The 13,980-nt window shown below is 42.4% G+C and overlaps 1 protein-coding gene across 5 annotated transcripts in view; it reads left to right on the top strand.

Annotated features, from left to right (window-relative positions):
* The window catches only part of LOC106613933 (phospholipid-transporting ATPase IF), a 35,343-nt gene that overhangs the window by 17,703 nt on the left and 3,660 nt on the right, over positions 1 to 13,980 (top strand). Inside the window, exons 19-30 of one of the 5 annotated variants that reach the window (XM_014216769.2) lie at positions 630 to 833; positions 1,560 to 1,713; positions 3,567 to 3,669; positions 5,261 to 5,406; positions 5,514 to 5,573; positions 5,919 to 6,046; positions 6,187 to 6,325; positions 7,995 to 8,060; positions 8,241 to 8,344; positions 8,625 to 8,790; positions 9,554 to 9,639; positions 12,912 to 13,048. In XM_014216769.2, coding sequence (XP_014072244.1) covers positions 630 to 833; positions 1,560 to 1,713; positions 3,567 to 3,669; positions 5,261 to 5,406; positions 5,514 to 5,573; positions 5,919 to 6,046; positions 6,187 to 6,325; positions 7,995 to 8,060; positions 8,241 to 8,344; positions 8,625 to 8,790; positions 9,554 to 9,639; positions 12,912 to 13,017 — 1,462 coding nt within the window. In that variant the 3' untranslated portion in view covers positions 13,018 to 13,048. Of the gene's footprint in view, positions 1 to 629; positions 834 to 1,559; positions 1,714 to 3,566; positions 3,670 to 5,260; positions 5,407 to 5,513; positions 5,574 to 5,918; positions 6,047 to 6,186; positions 6,326 to 7,994; positions 8,061 to 8,240; positions 8,345 to 8,624; positions 8,791 to 9,553; positions 9,640 to 10,500; positions 12,647 to 12,911; positions 13,049 to 13,980 lie in introns of those variants that run through there. The other 4 variants (XM_014216770.2, XM_014216767.2, XM_014216771.2 and 1 more) reach the window with 4 other exon arrangements.

Raw genomic sequence — 13,980 nt, 5'->3', positions numbered from 1 at the left:
CACTTCGCGGTTGAGCTGTTGTTGCTCCTAGACGTTTTCACTTCACAATAACAGCACTTACAGTTGACCGGGTCAGCTCTAGCAGGGCAGAAATTTAACGAACTGACTTTTTGGAAAGGTATCATCTTATGACGTTGCCATGTTGAAAGTCATTGAGCTCTTCAGTACGGGCCATTCTACTGCCAATGTTTGTCTATGGAGATTGCATGGCTGTGTGCTTGATTTTATACACCTATCAGCAACTGGTGTGGCTGAAATGGCCAAATCCACTAATTTGAAGGGGTGTGTACATACACGTTTACTTCAGGAGGATGGTCTCTCAACACACTCCAATGGATTATGGATGTGTGCAAATTTGCTACAGCAGCATTGAGGCTAATCAGACAGGTTATGTTAATTGTGCAATTATAAGCTGTAAGTTGTTTGCCACCTGTGGTGAAAGGATGAAAATTGAGGTAGGTAGAAAAAGAAACAAACTCTGTTACTTGTACTGCAATCAGTGCGCGTACACTCACAGAAACCCTCCCTACTGTTTAACGTAAATGAACCACTTCTGGTTCTACCTTTTTCGGTCTTTATATGGCAGAGAGGCTAACGTGCTGTGACTGGTGTTATGTCTGTGTCCCCAGGCTGCAGGAGAAGGTCCAGGAGACCATTGAGGCGCTGCGCCTGGCCGGGATCAAGGTGTGGGTGCTGACCGGGGACAAGCACGAGACGGCGGTCAGTGTCAGCCTCTCCTGCGGCCACTTCCACCGCACCATGAACATCCTGGAGCTGGTGCAGCAGAAGTCTGACAACGAGTGTGCCGAGCAGCTCCGACAACTGGCAAGGAGGTAGGACACTTTTACTCTACCACCATGTTTCCCCATGCTCTTTACGTCACTCACTATGTCTGTGATCCATGTTGTGTCCTGGGTTGACTTGTCCACATGCCCTCATCAGCAGGTTGATGTATTCAGGGTAATCTACAAGTCTGGGTGCAATAAATAAGTATAGAAGTCAGAGATTAATGTCATATTTAGTGTTAAGGTCAGTGCTCCAATGTAGAGAATCACTGTGTAGTGTGAACAGGTCAGAATGTTGTCAGAGCAGCTCTGGAACCTTCTGTTCTGTATCACCACTGATAGTCCTTTTTTCAATGGTCCTTGGCTTATTAATGGTGAAGGAGGAGTCTCGGTGCAGGTCCCCTGGGGAGAGATTATCATTAGGCATGTGCTGCAGGTGACTCAGTTTGGAAAGCGGAGAAGAGTTGCCATAGCACTTTAACTGAATTTTTTTGTAGAGTTAGTCACGACACGAATCCTCCCACATATCACCCGTGCTGGGTGACAAATGATGGATATGGTTATGAGAAATCAAGACCATTTAATGTTTTTATTAAATTCCATTTAAAATAGGTTGATTATGTTCGGAAATGATGCATAACCCTCCCAGTGATGGCCCATTTGTGAGATGCACTGTAGTGCGTGTGTACACCCTGTGTTGTGAGGACCTCCATGCTAAGGCTGTATAGTTATACTTGCTCTCCTCTGTGTGTGTGTGTGTGTGTGTGTGTGTAGGATCAAAGAGGACCATGTGATCCAACATGGCCTGGTGGTGGACGGGGCCAGCCTGTCTCTGGCACTGCGGGGGCACGAGAAGCTCTTCATGGAGGTGTGCAAGAACTGCTCTGCCGTGCTGTGCTGCCGGATGGCGCCCCTGCAGAAGGCCAAGGCAAGTTCCCTTACTGTCACTGCTTCACGTCACTACCAGCCTATTAGGGGTCTCCTTTATGAATGGAGCCAGAAAACAGCGCTATTTGGATTTTTCTCATGCTCTGTCAAGAATTAAGAACAAATGTCTAAAGATGATTGTCTACTAACAGGCTACAACTTATATCCTAGTAGAATTAACATACTGTATGATTAAAACAGTGCACTCTTACAACTAACTCACAACCAGTGTTGGGGAACGTTACTTTTAAAAATAACTCGTTACTTTACAACGTCACTGCCATTTAAAAGTAACTTGCAACGTTACTTGCTATGGAAAGTAACTAATTAGTCGTTACATTTCTATTGCGGAACCAAAAACAGAAAACCCTCTGAAGACGTGTTGATCATTCTTATGCCCAGTAGAGGTAACGTTAGCACGCTACGTCTGTATCACTCTGTGCTATACCAACTCATGTAACAATGACAGACGCAATATCTCCTTTACAATACTTAAGTACATATGTAAAAGGAGAGCTCAAATAGCAAACAATTACAACTGGCTACCAATCTGTTGTACCTGATACGAACTGGGTAATATGTAAAACTAGGCCTATACGACTACATTGTTAACTTTTAGTGCCCTTTTAATGTAAGCTAGCTAGCTAGCTACATCATATCAAGCCTGTTGTCTGGTTTGCTTGGTTATCTAGCTAATAGCCAATGCCATGGCAAGGAAGGTAGGAATTAAGCTAGCCTTTTATGCTAGCGATGACGCTAACAGTTTAGATAGCTTGCTAATGTTTAGCTAGATAAATATATGGATCGCAGTCTGGCTTGCCCTGGCAGGTGTGTGGGGTAATGTTAGTTACAGCATGGTGAATTATATTCAACATCTTGCTAGCTAGCAACATTAGCGAAGCCAGCTGCACAGTCACATATTGGCTACCTAGCAACGTGACATTTCTAATTTCTGGAGGAGGTGGAAACTCTATTCGAACTAGCCCACCAAGGCCAACCCGGATTCACTTCAAAGTGCCAATGGAAACAGGTCTTTAGTGCCCTTTCCTTTATGTTTATGGCGAAGACGGAGCTGGAGAAATGTCAATTCTTAATAACTGAGCTTAACTTGTTCACCTACATTGTTTGCTATTACCAGACAATAAACGGGCCACTCGCCTGAACCCGATGATCCGCGTGAATCCTGCAAGTAGCGCCAGTCAAGATTAGAGCGGTAACATCTGTCCTTTTCTTCTGCCAATTCAAAATAGTTCCACAATGTATTCTCCGGCATCTCGATAGCAGCCAGCTAACCAACACAATGTTCGTGCAGAACCAGGAAGAGTGAGAACCGGCATAAACAGCCTAGGGAGAGGGATTTTCATTTTTTATTTGCACCAACAAAGAAAAAGCTAAATAATATTGTTAGTAACAACTTACTTATTAGAAAAAGTAACTAAGTAACTGATTATTTAAATTGAAAAACTAACACTTGAGTTACTCATTACCACAAAAAGTAATCTGAGTACTCTAACCCGTTACCTTGTAAAGCATTACCCCCAACACTGCTCACAACAGTGCGCGCTCTTAGCGGAGCACTCACAACAGTGCGCGCTCTTGCGGAGCACTCACAACAGTGCGCGCTCTTGCATGACATGCACAAATTGTCTTAGCTATTAATCTTCAGGAAGTTATTTCAGTTTTATCTTTTGGTTTCTCTGCTTTTTGTATTAGTGGTCAGTGCTGTGGAGAGTAGATTATCTGACCAGTGCTGTGATTTTTGTCTGCAGTGTTACATTAAAGGTTAATTGCTGTGGACTTGCTCCTGGTCTCATTTGGACTGCTTATTAATGAGTATTTTATGCTGCTTGGCAGGTGGTGAGATTGCTGAAAACATCTCCAGAGAAACCCATCACTTTAGCCATTGGGGATGGAGCCAATGATGTCAGCATGATTCAAGAAGCCCATGTTGGCATAGGTAAGTTCTCCACCCCATCAAATTACAATAGGGTCATTCCACCTCAAAAAGCACAAGAAAGAGGATTTCGATGCCCACCATCTCAGATTGTTCTAAAATCATTTCTGTTAACATTAGCATTCCCCCAAACTTATTTTGTTGAAATATAATTTGGTCTCTGACAAATTAAGCTGCACCCAAATTGGCCATTTTAATTCATAGGATTCATATAATATTCAATAAATATCGTACCAAGCATCTGATTTGGACCAAACTTTATTCTAACAATGAATTAGACATGAGGAATCCAAAGAAATGGTCGAAAGCCACCCACATCCCACACCAAATATCACCCCAACAAAGAGTATATAGTATGTTTCGGTTCTCTGACAAGTAGTATGGCGCTGTGGGTCAGAGCTTTGTTTTTTCATATTATGTGATGGGGATTTGTTTCTGTTCATAGAAATTAGTCATTGTAGTCGTTGGGTTTATGTCCCATCATACATCCTGATATTACCAGGTTCTGACCACTAGATGGTGCTGTTCCTGCTATTCGGTGATTTTTTTTTTCTTTTTTTTTTTTTAAGAACCCCCCTTCCTTGTTAAAGGGATCGTACATCCAAATTACTGAATTACATTGTTGTTGTTTTTACCCTGTAAGCAGTCTATGGACCAGATATGACAGCAACTCATGCTTTGTCAAGGTAAACAGTGCATGTCAATGGTACCTATATTATCATTTGTGTGCTTTATGTCCAAATCATCATGTCCAAATTTAAAGTATCTAAAAATTGATTGTGTAACTCAATGATGTCACTTATAGATGATTCGGATATGAAGCGTGAAAATGCTAATATAGGTATCATTGACTTGCATTGGATTTGTTATACAAATGTTAAACATTTAGCATTTGAAGCAGTGGCCAGGTAAACAAAACCAAAGTGTGGGTTGCTCCCATACCTGGTCCATAGACTGCTTACGGGGTAAGAAAACCAATATGTAATTTGGATGAATGGTCCCTTTAACAATGGGGAGTTCTTTAAAAAAAAAAAAAAAACTAATAACAGGAGCAGCACCATCTAGTGGTCAGAACCTGGAAATATCAGGATGTAGGATGGGACATAAACCTTCAATGACACGTTTCTGTGCACAGGGAAAAAACAAATTCACTGAGAATACATTACATAGGATGAAGAAACAATACTCCGAGCCGTAGCTCCATACCACTTGTTAAACATTGAGAACTAATGGCTTTTGACCACTTATTTGGATTCCTCATGTCTTACTTATTAATAGAAAAATGTTTGGTCCAAATTGGATGTTAGATACTATAATGATTGAATATTATCTGAATCCTGTAAATTAAAATGGACAATTTGGGTGCAGTCAATTAGCTTAATTTCTCAGATCAAATTTTATTTCAACAAAATGTTTCCTGAATGCTTAGTTTCTGTAGTTAGAAACATAAGATATTTCAGAACAATCTGATATGGTGGGTGTCATGGCTTTCTGAAATTACATGGAATGTCCCAATAACCAATTACTCAATATTGTATTTTGTTTGTAGTTTCAGTACAAGGTGGTTAATAACAGACTTTTTCATTTTTTTCAGGAATTATGGGCAAGGAGGGAAGACAAGCAGTACAAAACAGTGACTATGCAATAGCAAGGTTTAAATTCCTTTCCAAATTGCTGCTTGTCCATGGCCACTTCTACTACATTAGAATAGCAACCCTTGTACAGTACTTTTTTTACAAGGTGAGTTTGATGCTTAAGGATGCTTTGCAGTGTCCTCTACAATGAAAACCAATACAGGAGCTAGATGTTATTGTCTCAGGTCTAAATCCCTTTTTGTCTTCTTTTAGAATGTGTGCTTTATTACGCCCCAGTTTTTATACCAGTTCTTCTGTCTGTTTTCACAACAAGTAAGTTTCTTTCAATGTCTCATTAGTTATATTTGTTCATTTTTTTGTGGTCCCTTATTACTGTTGCTTTGTAAGTGTTGTATCAGTGTAGCGTGTTCTGTGTGATAAACATCCCTGTTGTTCTGAAGGTACTACGTGTAGCTTTATCTCCACTGAGGGATCAACAACTCAAACTGTCCAGCTTTGGATCAACATACAGTATAAATTAGCCAAATGTCGTCCCTAGTTGATGCTGGATAAAGAACGGAAGTGATTTTCTTGGCTGGTATGTGTGCTGTGCTGTACATGGCCCGGGGTTATGTGGCAACCTTGTCCTACCTCGTTTTTGTGTCCCTGTTTCCCCAGACTCTGTATGACAGCGTCTACCTGACACTCTACAACATCTGTTTCACCTCCCTGCCCATACTGGTGTACAGCCTGTTTGAACAACTGGTCCATCCTCATGTGCTGCAGAGCAAGCCAGTGCTCTACAGGTAGGACATGGTGTTCTATTTGACTTTTTTTCCCCCCATACAGAATGAGGCTGTACCTCCATTAGATGCATTTACCTGAAAACACAACAAGCATTTGATAACAAACAGTACTATCCCTTTTTGTCCCTCCACACCAACAGAGACATCAGCAAGAACTCCCTCCTCTCCTTCAAGACCTTTTTGTACTGGACACTGCTGGGCTTCTGCCACGCATTTGTCTTCTTCTTTGGTTCCTACATCCTGATGGGGGAGGACACGTCTCTCAATGGGAATGGACAGGTGAGGGTAGCTGTACTGTACCATCTGCTCTACCTCTGGTAGTGGTCCGGTTGGGGGAGGGAGGGCCAGAGATCCACCTGGCTTGGCCTGACAGGGAACCTGACTTTGAACCTGATTGTGAATGTTCTGTGCAGATCTCTGGGAATATTGATTGGGTGTTTTACCAAGACAGTAATATGAAATATTGATATTTCAGTTTGTTAGGCAGTGTGATGGCAGTAAGTTCTAGATGGTTCCAGGAGGCTGCCTGTGTTGTTGTGGTTGTTCTATTCATGCTACAGCCCTCTTTCTCTCTCCATTCTGTCTCTATTTTGTCTGTCTGTGTCAGTCTTTCTACTAGAGCAGGGGTAGGAACGGACTCAATTTACTTTAAAATGACTAAAACCAAATTGAAACGGTGAAGGAATGATAAAGGACCTACATTCATACAGTTTCTTGTCCAGCTCACTAATAATCACCAAAAATGAAAGCTAGACAGTCAGGGAGCATTGACAATTCCCAAAAGAATGTATAGAGAACTATTTTTTTGCCAGTCTTGACGGCGAGGAAATATATAACATTTTCAGTGCGGCCCTCCGGACCTCGTTGAAGACCTACTGCAGCCCCCGGGGCAAAACGAGTTTGACACACCTGTACTAGATTGTGGGGTGTTGTTGAAAAAGCACTCACCATGTTGCTCTTTTTTGCTTTTTGGTCTTTCTTTTCTTTATTTTTCCTCTTTTCTTCTCCCTCTTTTCATGCTCTGCATGTCATCAGATTTTGAGAGCTAACAGACAACTGGTAAGAGTTGACTGAATTACCGTGGATGCATGCCCGTCATAGTTACTACCCTAACATCTGTTGCTATCATTGGTCCATTCTATATCAGCATCCTGCTTGGTTATGCTTTTGATGATGTGCCATGTTTCTCAGTGTGAGTGGTGATGGCTAGTTGGAGACGCTCACTTCAATAGCTTTCGGAGAGTCAGTAACTTTGTCTCCACAAGTTTGTCATCAATTTAGCTTACAACACTTAGGCCTAGTCTTCTGGAAAGCTGTCTAATAACACATGACTTGATCTACATTGAGTGAATAAAACATTAAGAACACCTGCTATTTCCATGACATAGACTGACCAGGTGAATCCAGGTGAAAACTATGATCCGTTATTGATGTCACTTGTTAAATCCACATCAATCAGTGTATATGAAGGGGAAAAGACAGGTTAAATAATTATTTTTAAGCCTTAAGCCAATTAAGACATGGATTGTGTGTGTGCCATTCAGAGTTTGATTTTAAGTGCCTTTGAATGGGTATGGTAGTAGGTGCCAGGCGCACCGGTTTGTGTCAAGAACTGCAACGCTGCTGGGTTTTTTTTTCACGCTCAACAGTTTCCCGTGTGTATCAAGAATGGTCCACTACTCTATGGACATCCAGCCAACTTGACACAACTGTGGAAAGCATTGGCGTCAACATGGGCCAGCATCCCTGTGGAATGCTTTTTACACCTTGTAGAGTCAATTCCCAGACGAATTGAGGCTGTTCTGAGGGCAAAATATTAGGAAGGTGCTCCTAGTGTTAGGTATACTCAGTGTACATCCCTATTAAAGCATTATTCCTATGATAGATGTTATGCCATTGTATTTTCTATGTGAAAATTCTTAAACGTTTTATTTTATTTGTCTTGTAGATGTTTGGAAACTGGACATTTGGCACTTTGGTATTCACAGTAATGGTCATCACAGTTACACTGAAGGTAAATCATGTTATTTGAGTTTTTGCAATTGTTTGATTCATAAATAATTCTGAAAGCAATCCCACATGAAATCTATGTTTGATATTGTTGTCACTGGCACCTCACTCCTCTCTGCTATCCTATGGCGTTTCACATGCTGTTCTGACCAAACTACATGTTGTTTCTCCTCTCTGTCGACAGCTGGCCTTGGAGACCCACTTCTGGACGTGGATGAATCACTTTGTTACCTGGGGCTCCATCGCTTTCTACTTCATCTTCTCCATGTTTTATGGGGGAATCATCTGGTGAGCTGAGCTGCCATCTCTTTCCCACACAACCTGTGTTTGTCTAGTACACATGGCACTCCAGTATATAGTATGTGATAAGACCAACAAGTGTAATTGAACTGCATGTGGCATACAGTCTACTCAGATTTTCACCTGTTTTACAGTGGCTAGCATCACTATCTCCATTGTCATCTCAGACAGTCAAAAAGCTTCAGGCTCTACTCACAAGGTTAGTTGAGCCTTAACAAATGTTGGCTGGCTAACAGTGTGATTCTCTGTGACCTTTGCCCCCCACCAGGCCTTTCCTTCACACCCAGGACATGTACTTTGTCTTCGTCCAGTTGCTGTCCAGCGGCTCTGTCTGGTTCGCAATCATCATCATCATCATCACCTGCCTTTTCCCTGACATCATCAAGAAGGTGTTCTACAGGCACCTCCAGCCCACCAGCACCCAGAAGTCTCAGGTAGGACAGAGGAGGGGGGGAAGGGGTGGGCGGCTTGTTGCTAACCCACAGGACACCCTCACAGCAACGTTGTGGTAACAAACTATACACTGACAGGAAACGCATGACACTCGCACCACAGCATGGCTTCTCACCTCAGACAACACAAGAACAACAATTCACTGTGCAACTGACAAAGGCATACTCAAAACGGCGGGATCTCTGTTCCAGCTCTAAACCTACTGTAGCGTGTCTGTGTGTCTGCTAGGTGGGGGAGCTAGAAGGTTGATGCCAGATGGTAGGAGCATGTTACTCAACATGAACACATTTTTTTTTTTTTTTTTAAACAGCCTCCCCAAACAGACTTTTCAACTGTTCTGTTTTTGTGGTCACAATTTCCTCTTTGCTTAAAAGGTTGACATTGATATGCCCTTTTTTTATATATATACGTATTGGCCTTTTTTGCATCATAGTTGTTCAGTCAGAAATTCTAGCATCCCCACTCTGTAAAGTGCTGCTCGGTGGTTCTTAGAAGATAAAAGCTCTTTCTTACTTAGGCTTGAGTCTCATGTCCTGTCTCTGTGATAAAGGCACATTTCTTCCTTTCTGTGGCTGATGTCCTCGTGTGTGTGTGTGTCTGCGTGCGTGCGTGCATGCGTGCACATGTGTATGTTTGAGTGTGTTACAATCAGCCTCTGTTTGTGTCTTACTACTGTGTCTACCATGTATGTCTTCTTCCCTCCTGACTGACCGTCTGTGTTCCGCCCTTCCCTCTGCTCTGTAGATGTACTCCAACCGAGTCGCTATAAGTGACGACTTCATCGCTCTGCAGCCTCTCTCCAGAGCCAAGAATCAGCTGGGCAAAATTAGGTAGAGTAGGAGGGCCGTGCTGCCTAATAAGTCTTGTCTGCATGCAGAGGACAAACTAACTAACCAGCATTCTAGGGCAAAGGGAATGGGGGTAAAAAAAGAGAGGAAAGGATAAGTCTAAGGCACTTTGTTATGCACCCCTGCATGTTGGCCCTAGGAAAGCCTCTATCAAGTGCGCGCCACTTCAGGTTAGCATAGAAGGACCAGTGCTCTCTGCATTGGGCAGAGCAGCCCCTCACTGCAGCATGGTGCAGCAGTCCTAATATAAAGCTCCAGCCATAACGGCATGTGGAGCACAGCTTGAGTCTGTTTGTGTGCTGCTGCTAATACAGTAACTCTGAGGCACAAAATTATAGTTAGCAAGAACTTCAAAGCTGCTAGCTGGTGAATGCTATTTCCATAGGAGTTTATTCACTGTATCTCAAGATCATATTCTGGACAGCATGCTCTTAAACAGTAGCATTCGTTTCTTAAGATATGCACAATGAGCAGAGAAAATGACGACCACTCCATCCAAAAGCAAGTGATCAATTTCCTAATTGGATTGACTTGTTTACGGAACAATTGATCATCCAAATTCTAAATGAATACCTCAGTCATCCAGATAGTTGATCAATTTACATAATTGAAAGTACACTGAAATGAATAAACTGGCTCATTGGTTCTTTGGAACATCTTTGTGCCCAGTCTCCTAATTAAAGATTTGTGTTCACATTGTTTTGGACACACATTGATCAGTAACTGCTATGTGGCTAGCCTCTTACCTACTATGGATGTGGGAGTAGTTTTTGTGCTCATTCATCTTGTTCTCTCCTGTTTCCTTCTGTCTGGGAGACTTAATGGGTTGTTTTGTGCTTCCAGATGGAAGAGGATAAGAGTTCAGTCAGCTCAGAATATGACTCTGCTGAAAGCTGGAGCCGAGGGGAGGACAATTGGCAACTGCTAGCTGCTTCTCCTCCCCCCGCCCAAGGCCCTATGCTTCCCTAGGTAGTAGTCCTACTCCTTCCCTGGCCCAGCCAGGCGTCTGTGTGTGTGGGTCCTCCCCTGGACTGCCATCGTCCACCCATCCCCATATAGACTCCCCCCCCATCCCCCCCATTGACCAGAGCCATCTCTCCTAGAGACTTTAGCTGGGATCCACCCTGGGTGGTGGGAGAATGCTGGCACGTTTGTTTAACTGTCCTCTCGATGTCGTCCCCGTTCGTTCTCCTGTCTGTCTGGATACTACAGCATTCTGCCCTGTGTGATAACAAAACCCAACCTCACTTAATCATGATTTGTGTCATTGTTCACCTTTCTGTCTGTAAGCAATCATGTTTATGCATGTTTTATTTGCCTGAATGCCTTTAAACCAGCAAAAGACTGAAGCTCATCGTTTCAAACAAACCATATTTTTCATTTCAATATATAATAATCCTACCAGCATATGGCAAAATGATTGTTCTGTAATTTTTTTGTTTGGCTTGTTCTTTAGATTAAAAGTCTTTTTTGAAATTATTATTATTATTATATATATTTTTGGTGTTCCCCGTCATTTAACTTCATATACATCATCCCTGACTTCATTTAATCAAATCAATGGCAAGGTTACTATTTCACCTCATTAATAACAAAGATTATGATTGTCAATAGATCAAATGTATCTCATTGTATTTCACATGAATGTTACCAATATCACCTTAGTCGAACTCCTATGTATTCCTGATTTTGTATTTTTGGTCTGTTTTTGGTGGCTTCTATGTTGTTGATGGGTCTAGCTAGCTGACAGTTGTGTAGTTCTGTGTGACTGGTATGATTTTGCTGTTTGTGCTAACACAAGGTGTTAATTTACAGGGGCGGTACATCATGTAGGAAATGATTGGGCGGGGGGGGCGGCTGATTTAAAGTAACTGTCCAGTGAAAATTTTACTTTTAAAAGCTCATCTGTTAACTCATACCCAAATAATGTTGTTGTCTCGTCCTGTTCTCATATTTGTGGCCAAAGTATGCATTTCAGAGAAAAAACTTCTTTACCTGTATCTCAAACAGACCGTTTCAAAAATTATTGCTATTTCCTCATAGAGGATGATGTCATGTTTTTGGCCAAGATGGCTCATTGGCTAAGTGGGCCAATCAGCGGTTTACTTGTCATGAGTATTTGTATTGACCAGTATACGCCCACACCATTCTGTTGTTGGTTACACCCACAACATTCAAACAAAGAAAAGCAGTTTTTTTAACATGCTTAATTCCCATTTTTGGAAGGAAAACTATTTAACTAATATTGTAATTTAATTATAGGTCATATTTCATAGAAATGTGGAATCACTGGACAGCTACTTTAACTGTCAATCATCATCACCACCTCCAACCATGTTAGAGGGATTCCCTAGCGACAGGTCAAGGTGGAAACATGAAGAATTTTTGTGTAATCGGCCTTGTACTGTGTTGATGAGAAGAATATCAATATCACCTGAACTTGCTTGCCAGTTTTTCATACAGTTATGATTCGGAGGACAGTGCGTAATGTAAGATACAGTAGAATGATACATTCATGACAGTGTAGCCTAATACCTATTTGGTTCAGTTTTCTTACCACTGTTTCTGCTGTTGTTGCAAATATGCAGTAGTTTCTGAGTGGTGGGGAGAGGGGGGAATTGAGCGTTGTAACCCCAAACCAGTGTCGATAGTCTTGGGATGTGTTCAGGTCTGCCTCTGCAGCAGTGCTCTGCGCAATGAGTGCTTACTCAGGAAAATGAAGAGTTTGCTGTAAGAGATCAGAGCAGTCTATGAATCGAGGAATCGACTTTCCTACACTTAAGGCTATGCATTTTAAATTCGCAAAATTCTCTGCCTTCGCCATTCATTTGCATCCGTAGATTGTCTTTTGTTTGCGAGTGAATCGCCATTATATATCATTATGTGGAACTGAGCCGACTGATTTTTAGGCACATATTACACTGACATAACAACTCTGTAACTACTGTGTGATTTGATTACATGGACAGGCTTGCCTTGGCAAATACTACATCGTTTATCACTTTTAAATGTATTCATTCGAGTCTTTATTTGATTGATTTTCACCTCCCAGCTTTACTGTGTACATTTGTGTCTGACACCTTGTACATCAGCCACCCCTTATTGTTGTGAAGAGCTCAATCCCCAACACCCCCTCCTTGCTTCCTCGACAGTCACTCGACTGTTTCCTTCTGGATAGTGGTGTGACCTTTTTATGTGTTGATTGTAATATTCTCTTGTGCTCTGCCACCCGTCATCTCCCCTCCTCTCTGCAGCTTATTGAGACCAACTACCAGGGCATCGGCTGCGTGGACTCCATGTGCTGCTACTCGGAGGGGGAGAACGGATGCAGCCGGCTGGGCCGGATGGTGGAGCAAGTAATGGGCCGCTGCGACCCTGCCTGCGCTAACAGGTGTGACCCCATGCTCTGTAGCCTCTACTGCTGCAGCCGCATCTCCTACAAGCTGGAGCAGGATGAACTCACTGCTCCCCAGGAGTAGCCGAATAGAGAGAGGTCCTAGCCTAGTAGAGCGAGAGAGAGGTAGACTAGACTACGGTCTTACTGGTAGGACAGGCACCCTAGTGACAGCCAAAGGTTTTGTAGGGAGGGAGACTAGTATCAGGATCCTGGATCTTAAATGGCCTTTAATGGAGACTTGTTTATCTTGTATGCTATGATCAGCTTCATGGTGTCCTTATAGTCTATTCTTCTTCCATATTCAGTGGGACAACGTGCTCACCAATGTAGCCATGTGTCTATGTAATCCGATCTGTCCTTCCAAGTCTGTACTCTTATGGATTTCTTTTTAAATCTTCTTTCACTCGTGGGCTTTTTGTAACCTATCTTTGTGGCTGATCGACCTTGTCGTCTTCTGAGGTTTTGTGCTTCTTTTAACTCTTCCAAAGCCTGCCGAGTCAGTGTGTTGCACAGTGTAGGCTAAGCCCAGGTTCAGAGTCCAAGTCGCTATTGATCTACAACAATGTATTTATGCTGAAAGATCTTTTCAAGAGAATGCTACCCGAGGTATATTTATTGGATCATTATTAAAGCATTCTCGTTCTGAATTTTACCTGTACTCCTGGTCTTGGACTTGCCAAAGTCTGTTTATACTGTATGTGTTTATCTATGGAGAATGACCGCATGATGCCAGTGTGACGCTTTCTCAGCCCCTCCCTTGTCTGCTCACACATGTACTCCACACCCTCACTGTCCCAACACTGTGAGGTGAGGCGAGCACTGGGAAAAAAAAGAATCTAAGTTAGACTGAGACTTGTTCTGGCCTTAATGCTAAGATACTGCCACTGCAAAGGGGCAGAAAGAGACCCTACCATGGGCCGTATATA

The sequence above is a fragment of the Salmo salar genome, chromosome ssa10 (genome assembly GCF_905237065.1).
Source record: "Salmo salar chromosome ssa10, Ssal_v3.1, whole genome shotgun sequence".
NCBI classification, from domain to species: Eukaryota; Metazoa; Chordata; class Actinopteri; order Salmoniformes; family Salmonidae; genus Salmo; species Salmo salar.
The sequence above is the reverse complement of the archived record's forward strand: the minus strand, read 5'-3'. Positions and strand labels throughout refer to the sequence as shown.